This window comes from Cynocephalus volans, chromosome 2, assembly GCF_027409185.1.
Source record: "Cynocephalus volans isolate mCynVol1 chromosome 2, mCynVol1.pri, whole genome shotgun sequence".
NCBI lineage: Eukaryota > Metazoa > Chordata > Mammalia > Dermoptera > Cynocephalidae > Cynocephalus > Cynocephalus volans.
In genome coordinates this window covers 36,851,359-36,878,128 of record NC_084461.1, presented here as the reverse complement: position 1 = coordinate 36,878,128, position 26,770 = coordinate 36,851,359, and the positions used below count along the sequence as shown (strand labels likewise).

Here is a 26,770-nt window from a genome sequence, read left to right as displayed (position 1 = left end):
ATTTTAAAGCTGTGTGTTTTTTGTTTGTTTGTTTGTTTATTTGTTTTTTAATAATTTTCCAGAATGGCTTCATTTGGGTGGAAGAGGAAAATTGGTGAGAAGGTCTCAAAAGTCACTTCCCAACAATTTGAAGCTGAAGCTGCTGATGAGAAGGATGTAGTTGAGAATGATGAAGGGAACTGGCTTCATGCCATTAAACGTAGGAAAGAAATTCTCCTTGAAGGCTATGCCGAGAAAAGTAAGCAGTTGAAGGATGAAGGAGCCAGTTTGGCTGAAAATAAAAGGTATGTTTTTAGAATGGTTATGAAGTCTATAAATTTATGTTTTAAAAATATGATTTAGGTGCTAAACTAATGAAAGGAATAAGCTGTTTCAAAGTCACCTGAAAATTCTTATTTTCAAGGAAGATGAAAGTCTTCAGGATGCTTATAATGTCTCTGCTTTGCCGTCATTTTTGTTCTGTCTAAAGAAGAGTAAATACTAAATAAAATGTAACCCAGCTTATTGGTTAGTAGAAGATGGTCTAATCTCTGGAAACTTTCTCCTTATGATATTATGTACCAGGTAAATTAGGCATTTCCTGAACAGCTTTGAGGGTCTATACATTTAAAAAAATAGGTATTCAGTTATCCTTTGCCATTTCTTTCTTATGTACTTCGGTTAATATGACTTGTAGGACAGTAATTTGATAATAGCTCATTTATTCATAGCCCTTCCTTAGCTAAGCTCTTATACCATTCCTACATGTACCCATTTCTTTTTTCTTTTTCTTTTCCTCTTTTCTTTTTCGTTTCCTTATGCATGTCATTTAACTTGTTCCTGTATCCTATGTATTTCTTGTAAAATGAAAGTTAGGTGTAGAGATGTAATTTAGAGTCTAAACATTTTTGTCAAGAATATGTCATAGGTAATGTTTGTGGTTTATGTTGCATCATATTGGGAGATAAATAACGTTAAATGTAGCCATTGGAAAGACATTGTGCCTGTGTTTGTTTGCTGTGTTTGATATCTCTTGAGAACCTTATTTTTATAAAAATCTCAAAGCATCTGTCCATGGTGAAGAAAATATGGTATTTTCCTATACGGAAAATATAGGAAAATTACTCTCGACAGTGTGAGAACTATTGATTTATTTGTACTAAATATATGATTTTTAGAAGATATATGTTTGACTAGCAGGAGCCGTATCTGAATAGGTCTTTGGTTGGGATAGAATATTCTTCAGAATATCCAAAGATCTAAAATCAAGCCTGTGTACCTTTAACTGGTATCTTTCATTTGATATTGAAGAGTTTGAGAAAGAAAATGAAGTAGTACTAAGTAAGATGCACTTTTTCTCTTCTTTCTTTTGTTTTTTTTAAACTGGTAAGAGTGGTTGTAAGATTCCTTGTTAATCATTTTTGTCATAAATGAGTCAGTTGAGGAACTGACATATTAGTTTCTAGGTCTGTTTTTATTTTTGATTCTTGGGTAATCTTTTATTATATATTAATATAAAATATAAAATGGTGCTTAAATTATGTTAGCATATCAAATTGGGGATGAAGGATAGAAAATAACAGTCAAGATCAGTTAACATCTTAACAGCCTAATGTTAGATTATGAATTCTTGTTTGTAGTATTTTATTTTATTTTATTTTTTTTTTTTTTTTTTTTTAAAGATGACCGGTAAGGGGATCTTAACCCTTGACTTGGTGTTGTCAGCACCACGCTCAGCCAGTGAGCGAACCGGCCATCCGTATATGGGATCCGAACCCGGGGCCTTGGTGTTATCAGCACCGCACTCTACCGAGTGAGCCACGGGCCGGCCCCTTGTTTGTAGTATTTTAGGTATAATGATTTTTCCCTTGCAGAACTTTGCAAGATTGATCATACTGTCTTAGTCAGAAGAAAACCAACTATAAATTTTCCACATTTATGAAATTACTTTCAGAACAACCGTAAAACATCTTTAGAAATTCCTGTAAATGCCTGTTAAAAGTTCATTAACTTTGTTGTTTTTGCATTTTCTCTAGACCACACTAGTGTGTAGAAGGGAAAAGCAATTCAGTTATTGCCATGGGATTCCCTCTAAACTTCCTGTGGTAGAAGAAAGATATCAGCTTTGCAGATAAACAAAATAACTCTTGTTTTCTGTCTGCATGTCAAAACATTGAGTCACTTCACTAAAATCAAGTGGATTGAATGCTTTATTTTGAATAGAGAACACTGTGAGATGATTAAGTTTTTTGCTCTTTAGCATTTGTTTTGGAGTAATGTATACACAGCTTTAGAAAATAACTAAACAGAATTAAAGGAATCAGATGGGATTGAGTAGATTGGCTCCTCTAAGCCAAACAAAAATAGAAATAATAGTTTATAAATATCTAAGAGAATATTAAACTTGGTTGAAAATAATATAAGGAGGAATAGTGAAGTTAAATTAAAAAAATAAAACTCAGTCCCTGCTTACCAAATCAACTACATCTTAACCTCTCTCATTTTCACTTACATTTAAGCCATATTGGCCTTTTGACCTTCTTCCCCTTTTTTATTTTTTATTTTTATTTTTTGATGTCTGGCTGCTATGGAGATCTGAACCCTTGACTTTGGTGCCCTCTTTGTTTTTTGAACACAGTGCTTATACAACTTTGTGTTATGACTCTGTCTGAAAAACTCTTCTCTCCTGTTTTCTGATGTCTGTCTTCTTGCCCTTCAGATCTCTGCTCCCGTGTCATCTTCTCAGCGAGCCCCTCTTTGATTATTACTCGGTCTGAAGTAACACCCCTATGCTCCCTCTTTCTCCATCACATCAGCCTGTTTTATTTTCTTTTAGCATTTTTCTCCCTACCTGCCTTTTTTGGGGGAGGGCTGACCAGTACAGGGATCCAAACCCTTGACCTTGTGTTACAACACTGCACTCTAACTAACTGAGCTGACTGGCCAGCCCCTCATTTCTCCCTTTTCGAAGTTACCTTATATACTTATTTAGTTATTCATTTATAAGTTGTTTCCCTTCTGTAGGAATGTAAGCTCCAGGACAGTAAGGACTTTATCTGACTTGTTGGACTTGTACTGTATTTTTAGCTCTTAGAATAATTTGTGGCACTTACTAGGCCATCAATAAATATAAGACTGCCATTTTTTGGCTATATTATGGCCAAGTGGGTTTTTGTGGGCTAATTACTGTTTGCTGCATCGTATCCGTAGAATACACCTTTTTAAACTCAAATTTAGAATACAGTATCCTGACAGTATATTTTACTTCATATGTCAACCACACAGGGCCTTTGGGAATAGAATTTTTCTGCTGTCCTGCATGCGAATATGGCAGTTGAGAATAATCGCTCTATTCTGAGTCTCATTCCTTTTCCCGTAACCCATAGGCAATGACAGAATTTGGAGGGGTAAGAAAATTGTGGGTCAGGTTCCTGAGTTCTTAATGAATATGAGGCCTTTCCATGGGTTTACTGAGAAGGGCACAGGAACTTTTTGGGTTGATAAAAATGTTCTTTATTATGATGGTTGTGGTGGTATGTACTTGATTGTATATATTTGTCAAAACTCATCAAACAGTATGCTTAAAGCAGGCACATTTTTTGGTATATAAATTATAATCCACTAAATTTGATTAAAAAAAGAAAAAGTTGAGTGCTTGTCAGATGTAAAATAATTGTTTGTTTCATATATCTCTATATGTTCAGGATATATATTTGTTTGTTCTGAATTTGCTGTTATTTTGCAAATCGATAGAAGGGAAAATTTAGATTTCAATAAAATTATGAATCTGGATGTTATATATTTTGGAGTCTTGATCATGTTATCACCCTGTTAGCTTTTTTCAGTACCTCTTGTGCATTGCCTGTGGGCCGATGTAAGAAGTCCTCAGTCTTAATCCAGAAGTGAAGTGAGGATTTTTGCAGTTGTATGTATTCACAGATTTTAACTTCGAATCTCATCTCTTCAACTTAACATTTCAGAGGATGTGTAACAGTCATGTAATCTTTGTTAGGCTGAGTTTTTTTGATAAAATGATTGTAAGGATTAAGTGCAAGAAAGATGGACCAGCTTTGAATTTGGAGTGGGTAATAATCCTTAGAGTGATAGAAAAGAAGGATGCCTCTGGGTGAAAGGCCAAAGAAGGAGAGAGGGAGGGAGGTTGATGAAAGGGAACTTCTTCTACTTCCTGGGATACATTCTTTTGCCTCGTTGTGATTTTCTTTCTTTTTTTTAAAAGAAAGAAAATTTTCACATTGAGTTCTATTGAGTACCTAGAGAGTTGTCTGAACACATTAAATGTAGCATGATCCAAGTGTATTAATGTCATCCCTCCTCCAAAGGAGGCACAGTTCTTTAGCATCATAGAGTCTCCGAGTTTACTTCATCAGTAATGAATTAACTATTCTTAGAAAAATTTGACTTGCAATTGAGTGGTTTTTAAATTCTGGAGTTCTCCTATGTAGTATTCATGATTCTTTGTAACAAAAGACTGGTTTACTCTCCTGCCCAACCCCCAAGTAATTTTGGTGCTTTATAAAGACAGCATAGTGAACGTAGTAAAGAGTGTGGATTTTGAAGTCAGGTTACCTACATTGGTATCCTGTCTTTATCATTTCTGTCTGTATAAATTTGAGGCAGGTTAACTCTCCATCAGTTTCTAGTTTCCTCACATGTAAAATGGTGATACATATTTTATAGAATATTGGAGGATTAAAGAGCAAATTCATGTAGCAAGCACTAAGTAAATGTACTTTAGACATTATATTTCAGGATTTTATATGTTATTGGTATATTTCATGTATTATTAAAATTTTTTATAGGTTCTTTTGTTCTGATGTCTTTTTTAGAGTTATTACTAAATAGGATATACCTTTTCAAGAGGCACAGTGTGGTTCTCAATTTCGATATATTGGCTTTTAAGTTTTCAACCACTAGATGGTGATATTTGGTTGTCTAGCTAAGTGGTTTAATTTTTCTTTGTTAGAATCAGTGTGTATGTGTGTGAAACAGGAATATAATTAGAATCTATCATTAATTTTGTCTCTTGTCTAGAAAAATATACCTACCAAAGTAAATGTGAATGATGTAGCTGTGTGACACACATTCTACTCATTGCCACCATGAGAGTATTTATTTAATGAGTGATTTTGGCTGAGATCCTGTGGAAAAGAAATAAATGCAGTCAGTGTAGAATGCCTTTATTTTCTCATCATCATATCTTCCATCCTGACTGTATCTGTACCCATGCAATATATTTGTCTTCACTTTTTTGTGACGATGTGTCCTGCATTTATCAAAGACCCACCCCTCCACTTGTGTACTAGATCCCATTCCTTCTTGCTTTCTAAGGAACATTGTTCCACAAATTACCTCTTCTTATTTTTATATTATCTGTTCCTCCCTCTGTTTTGGCTCCTTCTCACCAAGGTATACAAACATACCGTGGCAGCATCCATTTAAAAAGCTTCCCTTGGGGCCAGCCCTGTGGCTCACTCGGGAGAGTGCAGCGCTGGGAGCGCAGCGGAGCTCCCCCCACGGGTTCGGATCCTATATAGGGATGGCTGGTGCGCTCACTGGCTGAGTGTGGTGCGGATGACACCAAGCCAAGGGTTGCGATCCCCTTACCAGTCACAAAAAAAAAAAAAAAAAAACCCCGAAAAGAAAAGAAAAATAAAAAATAAAAAGCTTCCCTTGACTCCACATACTCTACCATTTCCTTGTTCACCCTTCACTGCAAACTCCATTTCTTGGTGAATCATCCTCTTGGTCTGTTCCAGTCAGGATCCTGTCCCCCCGTAAACTGAAACCACTTTCATAAAGGTTATCAATGACCTCCATGTTGTCTAATCCAGTCATCACTTCTCTGTTCTCATTTACTTACTCTGTTCTCATCATTCAACAAGTTGACCACTCTCTTCCTAAATATAGTGCCCTTTAATCTTCTGTACCACCACACTCTCATACTTTTACTTTTGTTTCAGTGTTCACTTCTTTTTAATCTTTCTTGCTGCATTCCATATACATTCTTTTCTTCTTAAACTTATATGGTTTCCTGCATTCTGTACACTCTATACTGATGACTATCAAATACTCCCTGCAGTGCTGTCTTCCCACCTGTACTCCAGCCTCTTAAATCTCCAATACTTGCTTTATACCCTCTTGGATGTCTAATTAGTTTCTCAAACTTAGCATGTACAGAGCAGAATGCTTGATTTTTCTCCCAAACATCTGGCGCTTTCCTGTCTTCCCATGTCGGTAAAGGCACCACCATTTACCCAGTTACTTAAGCACCCAAACCATGCTGGTTTATGTGCCATTCCAGAACTAATTAGCCCCACTCACCTCCAGCTCTCTGCCCTTGAGGCAGTTCATGCTGTTGTTATGGCTGAAGCCCTGGTGGCTGCTATTAGCATAGACCAGAGAGCCCTGTTATTGATGCTGACTGAAGTAAAAGACCACCACACCTTGACACTGGCCAGATTGGACCTGCAGAGGCTCTGGAGGGACTGGACCAAACACACAGACTGTAAGTATGTTAAAGCCTTATGGGGAAGACTTTGACCAGTGGGAGACAGAGTATGGGAGGGAGCCTGCAGATAAATTCTTTTTCCTTCTTCTCCCCAGTGGACTCCTTCATAGGTCTCTGAAGAAATTCTACAAGGTAACAATCACCTGTGTTTCTTTGTGGAGCTGTTGCCAGCTTAACATAGACCTTCTATTTGTTCCCTTTCCTTCCTGCTTTACTTCTCTTTCCTCCTCACTCTTGCTTTCCTGGGATCCTACCCTCCAACAAAGAATTAGCCAATAAGCTTTGGCCTCAGGCTCTGTTTTCCAGGTAACCCAAGATAAGGCATCATCCTGGATTCCTTTTTTATTTTCACCTCCCATATCCAAACCAAGTGACAACTTTTCCTTTTCAACATATTCTAAAGTTCTTTTTTCCCACTTCTGTTTTCACTTCTATTATCCTAGTGTAACCTATAGTTATCTCCTATGTAAATTACTTTGGTTGTCACATAATGGGTCTTCCTGTGCACATTTTTATACCCTTACAGTTCATTCTCCTTCCCTGAGCCTGACTGAACTTTTGAAAATGTAAATCAGTTTATGTCTCTCTGTTGCATAAAAACTACTGATTCTTTATCACATATATGAGGGTACTTCAAGAAATTCATGGAAAGATGCATATTATTTTTCAATTCTGGTTTTCCACAAATTTTTTGAAGTACTGTTATACAGTTAAATTCACACCCATAATCGTGGCCTATTAAGTTCTTTGTGATCATGGCTTCGGCCCACTTCTCTGACCTCCCTTTTCTTCCTTCCTGTACTATAGCCATGCTTGTTCTATATCTTTTCCTCAAAGCATGGAGTGTTTGGTTTTGCCTTTGGCTCTTCCCTTTATCCTGAATGGACTTTCTCCAGATTTTCAGTTGGCTGATCACTTTTTGTCATTCATGTCTCAGTTAAGTGCCTTCCTAGAGAGACTTTTCCTGACCACCCATTCTAAGTAGTGACTTGGTCACTCCCCATTACATCCCTTCATTTGTTTTTTATCATGGCATTTATGTTTTAAATTAGTTTGTTGTCTTTTTCTCCCCATCCCTTTGCCACACGTATATAGTCTAAAAAGTAAGATTTAGAAGAATAGTAGGGACCTTTTATATCTTGCTGAATGGTGCATTCTCAGTACCTAGAATGCTACCTGGTCCACTAAATATTTATTAAATGAATAAGCTGTTAACTATATAGCTCATTAAATTTGAAGCTATAATAAATTGTAAATCTAATTCAGAGCAAAGTACCTAAACAATTTGATGTTTCTATCTGGTAAATGAGCATGTTATCTAACTTACTTGGCTTGGTCACCAGCTGTTCTTTTACTTCAGGGAAGGGTATTATCTCACCCTGCCTTTGTACAATCTCTGGAACTATTCACTTTGCTTCCTTCCTTGTGCTAATTCAGTTGTATATTGTTAAGGTTGTCTTTAAACTGGCTGAAGCAGACTCTGGTCATTTATTAACCACAGTGACTTTAAAACAAGTTTTTTTATCTTTTAATACTTCCTATCCAACAGCTAGCTGCAGTAGAGCCAAGTCTGTTCAGTCTGTTCCAAACTGAAGTTGAATTAAGAGATATGCCGCAGAAGTTATGAGAGACCATTGATTTATTAGGTGCCAAGTTTCCTATGATCCAAAAATGGAGGAGCTAAGTGGTGCCACCCTTAATTTGTATGACAAAAGAAGTAAACCAAAGAGAGAAATGAGAGGGGATAGGGAATTCAACAAACTAATGATAGTGAAGTAAATGTCCACCATTTCTTGCTTCACTTTAGCCAGTAGAAAATGGCTCACTTGTTTGTTCTTCTAGACCTTGGTGTGCCTAGTGGGCAACAAAGCACATTTTATTTAGCAGTGCCTCTGCTGGCATCAATGGTTATATTTTCAAAATAAAAGCTGGGCAGTGGAAAGGAGAAGACATTTTTCTTTTTTCCTCAAATCTGTGTGCCTCTGTATATGTGAATGTATGCCTAATGAAAAGAGAAAACAGAACTAATAATGGTCAGTGTCATCTTGAAACTCTTAGTCTATACTGTAGTTGGGGACAACAAGCCTAGATATATAAGCAGCTTTGAGGGTGGGGATGGGGTAAGCTGTTCTGTTTCTCAGCAGCAGTACTAGTGGCCTTTCAGACAGGACAGTTCTTTATTGTGCCGGATTGCCCTCTGCCTTGCAAGATGGTAACGTCCCTGACCCACTGCCACTAATGCCTTCCAAGTCATAGAGACAACCAAAAACGCCTCTGTAAATTTCTATAAATGCCTTCTGTGGGGTGATAACTGCCTCTGGTTGAGTTAGGCAGAAAATAGGACTGGAAATAAAAAGGACGTTTGACAAATACAACAAACTTTTAACAGTGGTTGGGCAAAGTAGAGTAGGGGTTGGCAAACCACAGCCTGTTTTTGTAAATAAAGCTTTATTGGGACACAGCTGTGCCCATTTGTTTATGTATTGTCTGTGGCTGATTTTGCAATACAGTGATGGAATTGAGTAGAATGACAGAAACTGTATGGCTCACAAAGCCTAAAATATTTACTTTATGGACCTTTACTATGCGAACCCTTGCTTTGGAGGCCAAAGACCTCTAGCTCCTTCCTTAAAAGCCACAAAGACTCCTGACACCCCAAACATTTAAGGTCTCAAGGTCCATCTGCTATACCTAGAATTCTAATTTCTTTGTTCTTTCTACTCATATTCACATTCTCCTAGTCTTGAGATTTCTTATATTTTTATACCTAAAATGATGAGATGGAACAAAGTAAGAATTGCAGTGTTTGCTACTTTTGTCTTAAGTGTAGAATTTCTTTCTACTTCCATATTTTTTCTGATGTATTATCAGCATGGTACCTCCTGTCCCCTCTTTTCACTTCTTCCATGGTTCTCTCTGCTGCTTTCCAGGACTTCTCTTGGAAAAGGTAGGACAAACGAGGTAGATAGAATCTGTGATATTAGCACCTTGTACATACCCAGAAATGTTCTCGGTGCTGTAGAGAATACAAACAAATCTTCTGATTTCTGAACTCATTAGTGAAGAGGAGACAAAAATTCATGGAAGAATTAGAGAAAAATTAAATGAGAGATATCATTGGGGTAGTTGGAGAAAGCATTGGTCTTGTAGTTAAAACAGTGAATGTCAAATCCTGGTTTTTGCAGGATTGATACCATGTACCTTTGGACTAGTCCTGTAGCTATTCTCAGCTTTTTTTCCCTCATCAATAAAATGAGAACCAATAATGCCAATCTTGGAGGACTTTGAATACTGAGTGAATTAACTTCTCATGAAAATGATTGTGTTAAATAATTGTATTGAAAGTGTATTGTAAAGCATAATATAGTTTAGAAATACAAGTGTTACTATGTAGTCAGTCAAATGGTACTCATGGTTAGTGGTTGGAGCCCTTGGTGGAGTTTTTCATGAAGAATGGAATGTTTCAACTTGGTCTTAGAGGAGAAATTGCCTTTGAATAGGTGAAGAGAAGGAAGAAGGCAATACTAAGTGTGTGTGTGTGTGTGTGTGTGTGTGTGTGTGTGTGTGTGTGTGCGTGCGCGCGCGCGTGCGCGCGCGCACTAGGGGATCTATAGGAGCAAAGACATGATATGTGAATAGGGACAGGTTAAAGATGCAGCTGAGTGGAGCAGAGGCATAGGAGGGGAGTGGTAGAAAAAAGATTGTACTTTTCAGAGTAATAATGGAGGAAATACATTTGCTAAAAATAAGTCTTGCAGAATTTACTACTGTTACGTTTGTTATTTTGAAGGAATAAGTTAATTTTCCAAAGAAGACAGAACATAGCAAATTTCCAAAGTTTTTCATGTTGTGTCTATAAAAGCATTTGAAAATATTGTTTAGCAGGTCTTGAAATCACCCACAATATGCCTAAAGAAGCACAAAAACTTTCTTTTTAGATGATAGAGTTACTGCTTTTAGAGGTAATATCATTAAAGCCAATTAGATGATAGCACCAAGGGACTAAATTTCTTTAATGTTATGTATACTTTTAGTTAAGAACAATATAGATAATAGCTATAAATAATTAGAAATGGGTGTTAAATTATAAGCATTGTTGAGTGGCATGTATTTTTTCCTTCATTATATGTTACATATGAATCCATTTTTAATGTTTTCCTGAGGTGTACCCACATGGTCATGTGGATTTTGTACTTTAATAATAAGTTGCTGGGTTTAATTTGCTAATCCTTTATTTAGGATTTTTACATTTATCTTAGGGACTCTAAAATCTTCAGAGATTGCTAAGATTGATTCTTTTTTAGCACAAAAGTGTACTTTATTTTTATTGCTAAATTCTACAAATATGCTGAAATGCCTTAGGACTCTTAAGATTATTTTTCTAATTGTGGAATTTAAAACTTTGGATTAGGCATTGACAGCTATTTTCTGGTCAGGGCCTGTTCTATATTGTCGCAGTTAATCACACAAAGACTATGACTATTCCATGTGTTCACCTTATTCCTCCAGAAATTATTGATATCTGTTAGGTGCTGTTGTGTTAGGTGCTAGAGCTGTGTGAGCAAAATAGCCATTGCAGTGTGTACGTAGAACGTTTAGTTTTAATGAACACAGAAATAAATGTAAAATTTAAAATTGTTCTATAAAAAAAATAACAGGGTGCCTTGAGCCAGTATTCACCAGAAAATTTTATTTATTTATTTTTGGCACCTGGCTGGTATGGGAATCCGAACCCTTGACCATGGTGTTATAACACCGTGCTGTAACCAAATAAGCTAACTGGTCAGCCCTCAGCCAGAGTAATTTAGATAATGGGGTCACAGAAGGCTTCTCTGAGAAAGCAGGTGATTGGGTTCATCCAGGTGAGGGGAGGGAGCCTAATTTATTCTTTTGTTTTGTGCATACTTTGTGATTTTATAATGTATTTATCATTAAAATAAGATAAAGCAATTTGCTAGAGTCATGCTGTTCTTTTTTTGTTTATTTGGTCCAAATTCTATGATATTGAAATTAATTTCGGACAAATTAGATTTTATTTTTTGGCATTTATATGTATGCTAAATAAGTGGATAATAGAGGTGATAAAATATTTTAAATTATCCCTGTATCTGAAGTCAAAACTGGAGAGTAAAATTGTGACTCTTTACTTGTTTCAGAAAATTCATTGTCTAGTAGATATAGCAAGGAATAGAACTAGATAATTGCTTTCAATACAATAAGACCTAAGAAACATCCTGCAGTAGATAGTAGAAGTCACATCCTTACACATATTTCAATTTGCTTTGGAAAATGACCTTTGTATAATGTGTGTACACCTTTATGTAATGTCAGAGCTCCTTCCTGCTGTTTCCAGAGTGAATTAATCTGCCCTAAATGGTTCTTATCTATAATAAATTAGAAACTTAAGGACATGTTTGTTTTTTTGTGTAAGTAAAAAGTATAAGTTATTACTGGAAGTGAACTTTATGACTTAATCTAATCCTGTGTCTACATAATTTCAGTAAATGATAGCTAGGTTTATTTTAAGGTGTTTTTACATTTTTTCCCTCACTTAGTAAAAACACACTGGGACTCTCTATTCTGACCAACATCTCAACACTTCTTCTGATCCAGTTCTCCCTTCCCTAAATATGACTATCTTGAGAAAATATGCAAATAGGAAGCGTGTTTTTTCTCTTTCATTGTTTTTGCTTTTTTCTTTCTTTCTGAGTCTATTATTAAACTATAGTAAATTACATTCCTTATGATGAATGCTTATTGTAACTGTATATTGTTTGTTCTTGCTTTATTCAAAATGCTACTGCAAATTCTAGACAGGGAAATTCAAAATAATTGAGAGGTTTTTTTGGTTTAATTCAGGAAATTGATCATTGTTTAAAAGTTGGAACTTGATGTAACTACACTGGAAATAGATAGTTTTTGGTCAAATTAGATTTATCTAAAACTTTCAGTATCTTTATAACATGTATGTGAAATCTCCAACATAATCAAGGAAGTAAAGTAAACTTTTAATTTCAAATATTGCATGCTGAATAAAGAAAATCACTTCCAATAACAATCTAAACTGAGTCAACCAGAAATGTCACTTTTATCATTAAGCATTTTGAAGCACAATTATAAATATTGGAAAATCATGTAAAATAAAGTGAAACCTTTCAAGTTCTTGAGAGCATTGTTTTTGATAAGGAAATAAAATAATGGATCTTACTATTAGCTACTTATTTCCTAAAAATGTAGCTATTTAGGAATACCTTCAAATTTTTTTTTGATGTTTCCACATAACACATAAAATTATGTTACAAATAAGCAATAGAAGTCCATCCTGAGACTAGTGGAAAGTGATAATCATTTGTGGTTGGTTACGTTTTGTTTGACATAGAGAAAAATGCTATGAAATTTCTTGAATACAATCAAGCCTCATTGCTCATAGATTCTGTATTTGTGAATTCACCCATCCCCTAAAATTTATTTGTAACCCCAAAATTGATCCTCATGGTGCTTTCACAGTTACTAGTGGACATGCGCAGAGTGGCAAAAAAATTTGTTACTTGTTAGGGACATTCCCAGCTGAGGTCAAATAAGGTGATGTTCTGCTTTCTTATTTTAGCTCTCATATTGTAAACATGTCCTTTTTGTGCTATTTGGTGCCATAATGTTCACATTTTTGTTTTTTGTTGGTAGTTTTGCTGTTTAGAATGGCTCGCAAGTATAGTGCTGAAGTGCTGTCCAGTGTTCCTAAGCCTTCTTGTGCTGCATTCAAGCATAAGTATAGTGTTGTTGGGCATGAGTTCAATGTTAATGAATTAACAGTAATAAATAAAGTGTCTTTTAACAGAAACACACATAAAACAATTATGTATTGACTGATCAGTTGATAAAAATGTTGTGACTAGAGGCTTGCTGAAACTTAACTCTGTGTGTCTCCTAGGAGCAGTGATTCAGTATTCACTAATTCAGTGGTTGTGATGACTTTATAGAACATAACTACTGTGAATTATGAGAATTAACTGTATATAGAATAAAGCTTTTAAATTTAGTATTGTTTTAATGTATGCAGTTTTTCTTTTTATCAATAATTTAATTATGACATGTAATTAAAATTTACTTTAAAGTTGTGTTAAATTCGAAAGTCTCCCTGAGTCAGTAAAGGTAAAATTATAGTCAATGTCATTTGATGTTTTTTATTTTATATTCTGCTCTCCTCATCCAGATCAGCTTAGTATACTAATTTCTTACATCTTTTTTTACTCACTAAACATTATTTAGTGCCTTCCTTAGGCATTGATGCCGCAAAGAAGATAACAAATAATTTAGTGGCTTTTGTGGGGTGACGCACAGGAAAGCTATTTTGATATGGAGAGCATTTTTTTAGAGGGTTCATTGGATGATATAAAAGGAGGGCATTTAACTAAACGGGGAGTGGAAGAATTAAAGAATGTTTGACAAGACTTGGGGGAGGAGATATTATCAGAGCAGACTCTTGAAAGACAAATGGAAATTAGCTCAAGAACAGGCAGAACAGTGTTCTAACCAGAAGGATCTTCAGTGCGAAGCCAAGAGGAGATCAGAGAAAATCTGCCTCCTTGGAGAATTGAAAATACTTCAGGGGAACTGGAAGGAGTATAATATACAATGTCAAGTGAAAGGGATGTCTAAACATGAGTGGAGACTTTGTAGAAGAGGCGATGTCTTGGGTCTCTTAAATGCCTTGGTAGATTTAAGGTGCTTGAACTTTAGTATCCTGAAGGTAACCAGAAATTTTTGAAATATTTCGGTCATTAAGGTAAACTTATCAAAATTGTGTTTTAGAAAAATTATGCTGAGATGGAGTAGAAAATGGATTATTCAGGCAAAACTGGTCTCAGGAAGACTGGTTAATTGAATCTTTTATAATTCAGGCAAGGAAGACCTACACTAAGTGGTAGCAGTGACTGGGTTAAAGGAATGAGAGAGATATAGAAGACAGCAGATTGATGACTAATGTGACCCAGGGAAGGGAAAAGTGGAGTCAAGAATAACTGCAGGACTCTGTCTTAATAACTTGGTGGGTGCTGTTCTCTAAGTCAGGGACATATGGGTAGAGTAGATTTGGAGTAGGGGGTGATGGTAAGCTTAGTTTGGACATGTGTTTGAGATATGTCAGTCCTCTCTTGATCTCATATACCTGTCTAGTTATTTTCTTATATCTTTGTTATTTACAAACAAAACTTCCCAGTGAGTTGTCAACATTCATTGTCCCCACTTCCTCATTTCCAGTTCCTCTTTAATCTTGTTTCTTTTCCCACCATTCCATGGATACTGTTTTGATCTGTGTCACCAATGACCTACATGTTACTAGATATCTCTGAGGTATTCGGACAGCTCATCACTCCCTCCATGACAAACTTTTCTTTTGGTTTCTATGAAATCACACACATTTCTGATTTTCCTCCTTTCTCTCAGTCTCTGCTTCTCATTTGTCTTTGTTGGTCCTTCCTTCTTTGATCTCTGAATTTTGAAAACTCCAGCTTTACTGTCTTCTCTTATTCTCATCTCTCTGTCTCTCCATGTGATCTTCTCCTGTCCTGTGGTTTGTTTAATTTATTCTTAAAAGTTTTAGTAAGAAAAAAGCAGTAATATATGCTCATTATTTAAAAAAGCAAACACAAAAATAATAAAGAATATAAAGTAAAAAGTAAGTCTTGGCCCCACCTTTCCCCCGGTCTCTTAGTTCACTTTCCCATAGGCAGCCATAGTTATCAGTTTCTTGATATCCTTCCAAAGATAATCTTTAGATTTATAAGCATATGGGTCTATATATCTTTTAAAACACCATAAATTGTAGCATTCTAAATTTATACATTATATATTCATAATTGTTATTTGTTATTTATACATTATTCTCTTGCTTTCCTTTTTAAACTCTTAGGGATCATTTTGTATTATTACATATAAAACTGTATTTTTTTTTTAATGGCTGCATCTCTCATTATTCAAACTCTTACTATCTAAAATCAGGAACTGGAAAGATTTAGATATGAAGGAGTACTTGTATTTCATTGTATGATGTATTATAATATATTTAACCATTTCTCTTTGAGGAAGGATATTTTCATCTTTAATTTTTACCAGTGATACAGTGAATATCTCTTCAGAGATATGTGTGTACACATACAGGTCAGTCTATAGGAAAGATTTGTAGAAATGGAATTTCTGGGCCAAACTGCATTTTTTAAACTATTCTACTTTTTTTTTTTTTTTCTTTTTTCTTTTGAATATATTGTTATTAAGTAACCGACTTGGGTTTTAAAAGGTGTTTGTGTGTGTGTGTGTGTGTGTGTGTGTGTACATAATGCATATATAAGGACAGGGAACATGCATATAACTTTCCATTAAAAATTGTTTTCTAACTTTTTATTATGAAAATTTTCAAACACACAGAAAAGTTAAATAGTACAGTGAATACCTATACACACCACCTAGATTTAGCAATTTTTATCATGACATATTTGCTTTATTTGTGTATACGTTTTGAACCATTTGATAGTAAGTTGCAGATATCATGAAAGTTTATCCCTAAAACTTCAGTGTCAGTAAGGACATTGTAGTAGATTGAATTATGTCCCCCCAAAACTCACTGAAGCTTGAATTGTGTCTCCTAAGTTTTATGTATTAGAAACTTGGTCCCCACTGTGACTGTTAATAGCATGAGAAATCCTATTATGGTAATTGAAAGATGGAGCCTTGAAGATGTGATTAGATTGTAGGACCATGCCATGGTTTAAAAATGGAGGTCAGAGGCATGGTTCTGAGGGCTTTAAAAGAAGAGAGAGGAGAGTCTCTTTCTCTCTGTACTCTCTGCTTTCACCGTCTTGCAATGTGAGACCTCTGGGTCACTGTTGCCATCACAAGATGGACTTTGGACTTCCCAGCCTCAGAAACTGTAAGCCGTAAATTTCATTTTCTTATAAATTATCCAGTTCAAGTATTTTGTTATAAGCAACAGAAATGGACTAATACATTTTTCTAAACAATAATTAGTACATATGAAAACTAACAGTAATTCCCTAAAATATTGTAATATCTAATCCATATTTATGCAGTTGTCCATAAAATGTCTTTTGCAGCTTATATTTTTGAATCAAGATCTAATCAAGACATATACAGTTTTAATGGTTGTTATATGTTCTTAGTCTCTTTTAATTTCGAGCAGAGATCTGCACACTGTGGCTGGTAGACAATCTGGCCTGCCATCTGTTTTTACAAATAAAGTTTTATTGGAATGCAGCTGCAGTCAATCGTATTGTCTGTGCCTGCTTTCACACTCTAGTAGCAGAGTTGGGTAGGTGGAACAGAGATTATCTGCCCTTCAAAACCTAAAATGTTTGCTCTATGGCCCTTATAGAAAAAGTTTGTGGACCCCTAATTCAGAGCATTACAATAATTCTTCCACCTTTAAAATTGTTTTCCATGGCATTGAATTTTAGAATTGTATAGGCAAATTGCTTTGTAGAATGTCTCACACTCTGGATTTGCGTGATTTTTTTTCCTCTGGGTCATTTAATTTTTTTCCTGTATCTCTTGTATTTTCTGTAAACTAGAAGTTAAATCTTGAAGCTTTATTATATTCCAGTTTAATTTTTTTGCAAGAATATTCATAGTGTTGTTTATTTTCTGTTGTATCACACCATGATGTAGATAATATCTGGGTACCCCCTTTTAGTGGTTAGTAACAGGTCAGATTGGGTACCAGCTTTATCCTTCATTATAAAGTTCTTCATCAACCTTTTCCCTAATTCTTAGAGCATCCACTGATGATCATTGCCTAGATCCACTGTTTCATAGAGGTTTACAGAATGGTGATATTTAAAAATTCTAATATTCTTTCTGCATTTACTGGTTGGGTTTTTTTTCCCCCCTGTAGAGAAGAACTTTCACTCATCAACTCTTTGGTTACAAGAGGAATACAGAGGAAAAGAATAATAAATGCATGTTTTGTTTCCTCTTTATTTATCAACTTCCAACATAACAATTTGGTGAATTAGTGCCTTACCAAGCTTCAGTGGTAAACAATTAATTTTGTATGTAGATGTATGATAGTACTTCAGAAAGTTCATGGAAAGATTTGTATTATCTTTCATTTCTGCTTTTCCATGAACTTTATGACATACTCTTGTGTGTATGTGTTTGTGTGTATATTAACAGTTTTGTTGAGATATAATTCATATATAATACAACTAACCAATTTAAAGTGTACAGTTCAGTAGTTTTTAGAACATTCACAGAGTTGTACAGCCATCACCCCAAAAAGAAACCCTTTACCCATTATCATTCACTCCCCATTTTCCCCCAACTCACTTATCAGTGTGAAACCCCTAATCTACTTACACAATCTCTATGGATTACACAAATCTATAGAATTGCCTGTTCTATACATTACATGTAAATGGAACCATATATAAAGAGTTTTTTGTGTTTGGCTTCTTTCATTTAGCATAATGTTATCAAGGTTCATCATGTTTTAGTATCTGTCAGTACTTTGTTCCTTTTCATTGCTAAATAATATTCCATTGTACAGGTATACTATATTTGTTTATCCATTCATCCATCAGTTGATGGACATAGATTTATATATTTTAAACATTATTATGAACTCAGGAATTTTCATATTTTTGTGGTCATAATTTTTGTTTGTTTGTTTGTTTGTTTTTAATGCTCAAATTGTCCCAGATTAGTTCAGTGAGAACCTCTTCAGGTTGGCTCCTGTGTCCTTTGATATGTTCCCTTATATCTTTGATAACTTTCTTGTACAATGAGTTCCAAATTCATCTTGTATGTACATTTTTCACTTAAGATTTGAAATTAGCTATTTATCTGACTAGCCCTAGTTCATTTTACTGGGAAATAGTATTTAGATACCACAGTCTGGGTGTGAGGTGTGCTTATTAATACTGACTTGTCATTGCTATTAAATATTTTTTGTGAACTGAGTGAGATATTTTATTGATTGATTGATTGATTGATTGATTGAAGGCTGGCCAGTACAGGGATCTGAACCCTTGACCTTGATGTTATAACACGCTTTAACCAACTGAGAGGACATTATTTTTTTAAGTGAGAACTATTCTTGAATTTTGGGGGGCGGGGTGGCTGGCCGGTGATGGGATCTGAACACCTGATCTTGTAAACACTGTGCTCTAACCAACTGATATACTGATATTTTCCATTAAAATTTGAGTTTTAACTAATTTAAAAATTTGATACCTGTATTTCTTATTATGCTACAAATATGGATTCTTAGTGACATTTGTATAATTGCCTTTTCTTCATTTTACAATATGCCTATAATAGTTTCAAAGTATCAATACCAATATTAATATTAGCAATAAATGTAATTTAAATGCTAGTTTAGACTCCAGGGCCCTACCTAATCCATCTTCCTAGTTATTTCTTACATTTCGTATCATTCTTTTCTTGCTCACCGTACTTCAGCCAGGTTGGATTTCACTCTTTTCCTTGTAGATGTGAAACTTATTCATGAGTACTTATCTCTGAACTTGGCATTTTCTGCCTAGAATATTTTTTCCCCAAATCTTTTTATGTGTAGGTTATTTTTATCCTTCAGAATCCACCTAAATAACACCTTCTTAGATAGTCCTCCAACTACTCAGTGTACAGTGGGGTGGATGGCCCAAATTACTCTGTCTCATCATTTTGTTTATTTTCTTTATAACAGGCATCATATTTATTTGATTACTTGTTTGATATCTGTTTTTCACACTAGAATGTAAATTCTGTGGAGGTAGAAACATGGTTTCCTTTTTCATTGCTGTATGCCCTATTAGTAGCACATATGGGTGTTGAACAAATATTTGACTGAATAAATAAATGTGTAACATCCGTCTGCCCAGGTGATTTTCTTAACAGGATTCAGCATCTTTTGGTAGGAACAAAGAAGGCTGAAAGTTGATTCGATGAAAAGTTGTAGAGATAATACATTTGGTGGCAAGACGAGGTAATCAGGATTTGAATGTGCTGCCGAGTTTATTCTTGAACTAGTTCATCCCTAGTGATGTCTAGGTTAGAAAGGTAAGGGCATGTGACCATGTAATGGGATCAAAGGAAAATTTAGGTGAGCATCTAAGAGTAGTTGTATGAGGAATGAGGGAATGAGAGAACTAGAGAAATTGTATATTTTCTTTTCTTTCTTGGGCTCTCATACTTACATCTCTTTTCCAGCTGAGGCTCTTACTAATACGAAGAAGAAAAACCCATTCATACCTAACTAAAATAAAAAGGTAGATGGTTGCAGGTGTATTGTAAGGAAATTTGTAGAAAGAGCCAGATCTTAAGGACGTTGGAACTAGAAACCCTTAGGAGGGATGTATTAGTCCATTTCTGTTGCTTATAACAAAATACACAGAACTGGGTATTGTATAAAGAAAACAAAATGTATTGCTTATAATTCCTGAGGCTGGGAAGTCCATGGTCCAGGGAACACATCTAGTGAGGGTCTTGGTGGTGGTGACAGTGATGGTAGGGTAAAATTTTGGAAAATGGCGGAGCAGAGAGAACAAGCGACAGACTGCCCTCTTCTTTTAAAGCTCCCAGAACCACACCCCTGACCACCATTTTTAATCCATTCACTACCACACAGTCCTACAATCCAATCACCTTGTCAAGGCTCTACCTTTCAATGATCACAATAGGATTTCCCACTCTCTTAACAGTCACAGTGGGGGCTAAGTTTCTAATACCTAAAACTTGGGGGACATAGTTCAAGCTTCAGTGAGTTTTGGGGGAATATAATTCAATCCACTACAAGTGAACACAGTGTTTTTCTGTCTTTCCCAGAACTATGTTTATGTTTTTAGCCTACTATTTATGCATCTGCTCTTCTACTCTTTATTCACTCAACGAGTAATTATAGAGCACCTGTCCATGTGATGAGCATTAAACAAAATGTAAAACTTCTTGTCTTCATATTCTTTTTTTTTTTTTTTTTTGGCTTATGTTTTTTAATACAGTTTTATAGTTTTGTTCCTATAGATACTATGCCTTCCTTCCCATATATTTTGTACCTTTGGTCACTGTGTGAATAGGATATTTTTCCCATTTCCATTCTAACCAGAAATTGCCTAGACAAAAGGAAAAGCTGTTCATTACATTCTTTACTTTCATCCGGGCACTAAATTCTCTAGTTAATTCTAGTAGCTTATTCTTTTTGGATTTGTATTCTTTTGTATAGAAATGCAATCATACCTTCTAAAAAATAAATATAATAATTTTTGTACCTGATCTTACACCAGGAAGGTCGTCTTTAGCTGTACGACTGCTATGAAGCTGTGCTCCTATCCTTTATAGCTGCTTCCCCACAACAGGCATTTGTTGCTGCTGCCTGAGTGGTCTCTTTTCTCTCTTTATCCTAATGGGAGAGATGGATAATAATCAACAGAAATAACAGATATACAGTATATCATTTTAGATAAGAATAAATATTATGGATAAAAATGAAGAAGTGTGCTAGGATATGTTGGGGCTGGTATTGAAATTTTAAATAAAGTAGGTAGGTGGGAAAGGCTTCTCTGAGAGGATGACATTTGCATTACCTAAATGAACTGAGGACACTCAGAGAGTGGTTATCTAGGGACAGAACATTCCAGGCAGAGGGAATAGTGGTACAAAGGCTCTAAGGCAGAAGTATGCTGGGTGTTTCTGAGGAGTGATAAGGAGGCCAGTATGGCTAAAGCAGGAAATAAAGGGGCCCAGCCAAAGATGAGGTTAGAGAGAAAAAAGATAGCCAGATCTTGTAGGGCCTTGGTCAGAATTTTGGCTTTTATTTTGAGTAAGATAGAGAACGACTAGAAGATCTTGTTGCCTTCTTGCTTCCTCTTCTGTGCCCTTGGTAAGTCTCTGGCACACCGTGATCCCTTGTGATACCTAATTTACGTATCTTGTCTGTTGAGCTCTCCAGCTGAGTCACCACTGTCTCAATTTCCTACTTTCAGCTCTCTCAAATTTCCCACTTTCAGCTTCAACAGAAAGGAATCTGGGGGATGGCCAGTTAGCTCAGTTGTTTAGAGCGGTGTTGTAGCACCAATGTCAAAGGTTCAAATTCCCATACCGGCCAGCTGCCAAAAAAAAATAGAGAAAAAAATCTGATTTGTCTCAGGTCAGTTGAGCCAGGCTGTGGAAATTATAAATTGCCACTTAGACAGTTGATTGGCTAATCTTGGGTTATATGTTTGTTTTTGGCCCAATCAGCTGTGTCCTGGGTTGAGGAACATGTGGTCTGCCACCCACTTAGGAGGGTGTAAGGTTGGGCAGATAATGACAGCCATAGCAGGTGTTGCTTCATATGTTACACTTCTAGTCTGTTGCCTTCAACTCCCTTAAAACATGACCATCCCCCTTCATTCCTGTGGAGTATACTATAAAGCAAATATATTTCACAGGGCCTAGTTTCTTATAGGTTCAGGTTTAGTCTAACTTCTTAAAAGTACATATAAAATGTTGACCTTGCAAAAGACTGAAAATTTCCCCAGGCTATAGTCTCTGTTGTAAGATAAAAAATTGTAACACAGCAAGGTTGCTGGCTCAAAGGACAGACAGGTTACTGATTGATATGTAAAGATGCTGGGAAGTTGCTGTAGGGAGAAGGAATGTTTGCTAAGATCCAGCTTTTGTTGGTGGATCATTTAAATTGCCTTATTGCTTGTTTTACTGAATGTTACCAGCCTGTATTGTTAAACTATAACCCCACCTATGTTCTCTTCCAGTAACTTCCTGGTCTGGAGAATAAATGCGGGAAGTGAACCCCAATTCGTGGTTAATTTCCCAAATGGAAGGAATGATTCTTGAGGGTTCTGGGATATTAACCCCTTTTGGGGTTTCTCACTGCTCAGAAGAGATGGGCTTTGAGTAATCTTTTGCGGCTCTGCCACCCAGGGGAAAAGAGGGTGACAAATCCATGGGAGGCAAAATAACATATTCCTACTCTCTATATCTTTTCCACTCCCCACCTCACCCCCAACTCACAAACACCAAAATTTAAGAAGGAAATGTAGGATTTTATTTCTTTTTAGTTCATTGCATACTTATTGAGTACCTGCAATATGCCAGTCATTATGGGGACAAAGCAGTGAATAGAATGAGCTAGATTCTTGCTCTCATGTAAGTTACATTCTCCATCTTAATTGTAGATGTACATTGTAGATGGAGAGATAGGTGATAAAGAAGTAAATTAAGAAGAGCTTTAGATTGTGGTAGTTGTTATAAAGAGAGGGCCTTCTGAAGAGATGACATTTGAACTGAAACTTGATTGCCCATTTTAGTACCAGTAGCCTTAAATTTTTAAAGCTAGTGGTGCCATGCTTTAGGTCGAAGTTTTGCAGTATTTTATAACTAGAAAATGTTTACTCATTTATATTGTTTACAGGTTTGTTGGTTTTATTTCTACATTTTTGGAGGAATAAAGTTCTTTTTTTTCCTCACAAAGGTTTTGAAAATAGCATTCGTGTACATGTTCTTTTATTATTTACATAGATTAAATTAAAAGTAATAGTTCAAAAACTAAAGACTTTACCAAACTGCCAATTGACATCTAACCAGGGACTTTCCACTCTAACCAATCAGATATGTTTTCTTTGTCTGTCTTTTGCTTCAGGAACATTCTATAAAAGTTTCCTCTCTCCCCCGTCCTGTTAAGCTACTTGCGGTCTGGTGCTGCCCCAATTCATGAATTGCTGAATGCTCAAATAAAGTTTTTAAAATTAAAAAATATATAAAAAGCATTTATTTTAAAAAGAGCTTTTAAAAGAGTGTGTATGTGTGCTTTTGTGCGCACATGTGTGTATGTATTTTAAAGACTAAATTGAGGTTAAAGGACATGAGAGGCTGTTGCTTTTTGTGTGTTTCATTATAAGGATTTCTCCCCTTTTCTATAAGACTAAAAATAAAATTTTAAAATCATAATGCTTACTGTTCATAATGAAACTGGGCTGTGGCCCAGTTGGCGCAAGGAGGTACAGGAGGGCAGGCCCTCACTCGGGCAGCTGGAGGAGCATGGACTGCCCTGCAGGGAGGTAGGTGATGTTCCGAGAGCATGAGAGCTGGTACGCGATGTCCTCTGTGGTTTCCAGCTTGCGTAGCTCAATCAGGACATCACCCACAGTGGCCAGGGAGTTGGCGATCTGCTCACCTGCCTTGGAGTGGCTCTCAGCAGCTATAATGGCTGCCTTCTTCTGCGACTTAGCATTTTCCACCACAAATCTGTCCCTCTCTGCTTCCTGCTGGGCCACCTGTTTGGCTTCCACTGCTTCTGTGAACTCCTTCCTGAAGGTCAGATGAAGGGCACATCATCCAGGATGAGCCCAAAGGTTGCTGCTCGCTCTGTCAGGTCATTGCTCGCCTCTCTGGAGACCAGCTCTCTCTGGGTGATTAGTTCTCCAACATCAAAGCGAGCCACCACTGACTTGAGAATCTCTGTAGTGACGGGCAACAGCACACATTCATAGTAGTCCTCTCTGATGCTGGTGAAGATGCAGGGAAGCTGGCTAGCAACAGGCTGGAAAAGGATGCACAGTGTGATGTTAACATTCTGTAAATCTTTGCTACCAGGGGTGACTGGAACATTACATGGTTGAGAGCATCAGTCAAAGATAATTGGTTTCTGTACCCAGGGGATTAGAAAGTGAGTTGCTTCCCCTATCACAATGTCCCGCACTCACAGAACTGGTCAAAGATGACAGCTCTGTGCTCAGCATCCACAGTATATAAGACAGAGTTCACTTTGTCTCTTGCAATGGCTAAGGCCAGGACAAGCTTGCTGATGGACTCAAGCACTTTGGCAGCCATGTTTCTTTGTGCTGGACCTACTCACACCTGCTTCCACTCTGGTTTTTTGATTAGCTTAGAGATGGCTAATTCTAATAACCAAGCCTACTGGGAACTAAAATTAGGGGAACTATATTATAACTATTATGGGAACTATTACTGGGAACTATAATTATTCTTATAAAGTTGGCAGGTCATGTTAATAGAAAATCTGAAGAGAAGTAGTATCGACAAGTAAAGATAATGTTTATTTATTCTCTCATTGGCTTTCTTCTTAACTGAAAGAAATTAGTGAGAATGATATCTTGAGTTATACAATGTTCCTTTTAGGGTGATCACATTTCCAGTCAGTTTTACATCCAATATAATATACTGTATTTGACTCCAAAATACAATATTTTTTCTTTAATAATTATTATTCATGGTCCACTTCCTTCCAAAAGGGAATTGTAGTGGACACAGGGCAATTTTTAATGTATAACAATGAGGATCCATCGAATAAGTTTTGTTATAACTGTGCATTAGAATAGTAGTATTCAGCCTTTAAGCATTATGCTATAGAGAGAAACATTTAATGATTTAAAGACATGGAAAAATATTTCACACATGTATATGTGATGTACAATATGTAAAAAAACTAGAAGAATATGCGATAAAATGTTAACTAGGTTAACTATGGTTATCATCTTTGGGTGGTGAAATTATGAGTGTCTTTTATTTGTGTTTGTGTGTGTGCTTTGTCTATTTTCTGATTCTTCTCAATTTGTATATCCAGGAAGCAATTTTTATATCAAAACAACTATCATTTACTCAGGCACAGAATATAAGAGAGAGCTGATTTAAGGACATTTTGTGTTAGAAAAAGAATTATATACACATTAGCTGTGATTTAGTTGCCAACATAGATTTGCAGTCTTAGGCTGCCTTCATAGAAACAAATATGCAGATCAAAAAGGATGTAAGAAGTCCACTGGAATTTGTGCAAATCCTGCCTTCTACCTCTTTTCCTTTCTTTTCTACGTGTAAGCTGTCGTTTCTTATCCCAAGAGTCCACTAGTAGAATTCTGACTTTCTCATTCCTTTTGTATAGGTTTCTTTTCATCTTCTCCTTTGTTAACTTGAGTATCAGGTGAGGTCCTTGCATCTTCTCCCTACTATCCCTCTTTTTTTAAAGTAACTTTTGCTTAAAGAAGTCTACATTATCTTGTTGGGGCAGGTGTGGGGAGGGGTCTGGGAAAGGAAGGACTCTAAGAATGGTAGAGAGGTTAGCATAAGAATTCAAGCAGTGTGATCTGATAGATATTGACTGTTCAGAAGTGACTAGTCACTGAATTCTGTACAGTTTATGGTATTTTAATAGAGTAATTGTAATTCATAAATAATTTTATGGTACCTGAAATTTTAACAGCACCTGAAAAGATACTTTAAATGGCTTACTTGGAACTGTGTTCTAAGCTAACATTAACATGTGAATTATCTGAAGATGACTGGGAGCCTCAGATTGTCACTGAGGATAACTAGGAGCTATCACAGTGGTTTAGCCAACTCATGTCTACTGCCTCCTAAGCATAAAGTTTGTATGGAGAATTGTGTGTCGTCCACTCAGGCCTGTGCAGGCCAAGATAATGGCCATAGCCTGACACTTGACAGATGTGCTCAAGTACGTGGAAAGCAGAGCAATGCAGATAGCACTTCAAAGGGGTCTCTAACTCAGATGGAAGGAAGAGAGCTGACAGCAGCCAATGAAACTAGGTGTCTCCACTCTTACTTCCCACTTTGGGGAACCTGGCTCTAGACAGGTGTTGGGTTTGGCAAAATCCTTCATAGAGAAATAATGTCAGTTAGTGAAACACGTAGAGATTTGATTTTTGACTTATAAGAACATCGTTGATGCAGGCAGAGCCGGGGAAAAATACACAGCAACATGGTAGCATATCATAATAATGAGGTGAATAATGCAGTAGAATGAGTAAGATGGTCACACTGTGTTCAAATCATTGGATTGAGCAGTCTTTGACCCAGAGTTAAACATTATGTTAAACAGATGTCTCCTCAGGACTCAGCAAAGGCCTCTGTTAGAAAAAAAGATATTATCAGTGGTCTAGGTAACAGTTCTGACAGTTATCTTTGCGTATTCAGGTATGATCTGCCTAGAAACAAAGGTTGCCAGCCTTTGTGGCATAGACGTTCAGGTGATAGTTATGCATAAGCTACAAAATAACTACAAAATAACCATATTCACTGCCACAACCTATGATGGCAGTTAAGGCAGGCTTTGTAAAGCACCCTTCCACTGTGTCCGCACTCACCTCTGCTGCTAGCCATGGAGTTGGCACTGTGGCAAACTTATTCTAAGGCGGCAATAGCCCATTCGCCATTTGTCAAGATGGTAGAAGACCTCAGAAGTGTTATTGTCCATTTGTATTATTTATTAGTAAAGGAACTCAA

At 36.2% G+C, this 26,770-nt stretch overlaps 1 protein-coding gene and 1 pseudogene across 2 annotated transcripts in view; one reads left to right on the top strand and one right to left on the bottom strand.

Annotated features, from left to right (window-relative positions):
- The window catches only part of TTC33 (tetratricopeptide repeat domain 33), a 39,553-nt gene that overhangs the window by 5,800 nt on the left and 6,983 nt on the right, over positions 1 to 26,770 (top strand). For both annotated transcript variants that reach the window (XM_063086219.1, XM_063086218.1), the window contains exon 2: positions 63 to 284. In XM_063086219.1, coding sequence (XP_062942289.1) covers positions 64 to 284 — 221 coding nt within the window. In that variant the 5' untranslated portion in view covers position 63. The remainder of the gene's footprint in view (positions 1 to 62; positions 285 to 26,770) is intronic.
- Positions 23,530 to 24,343, bottom strand: LOC134371126 (prohibitin 1-like; annotated as a pseudogene).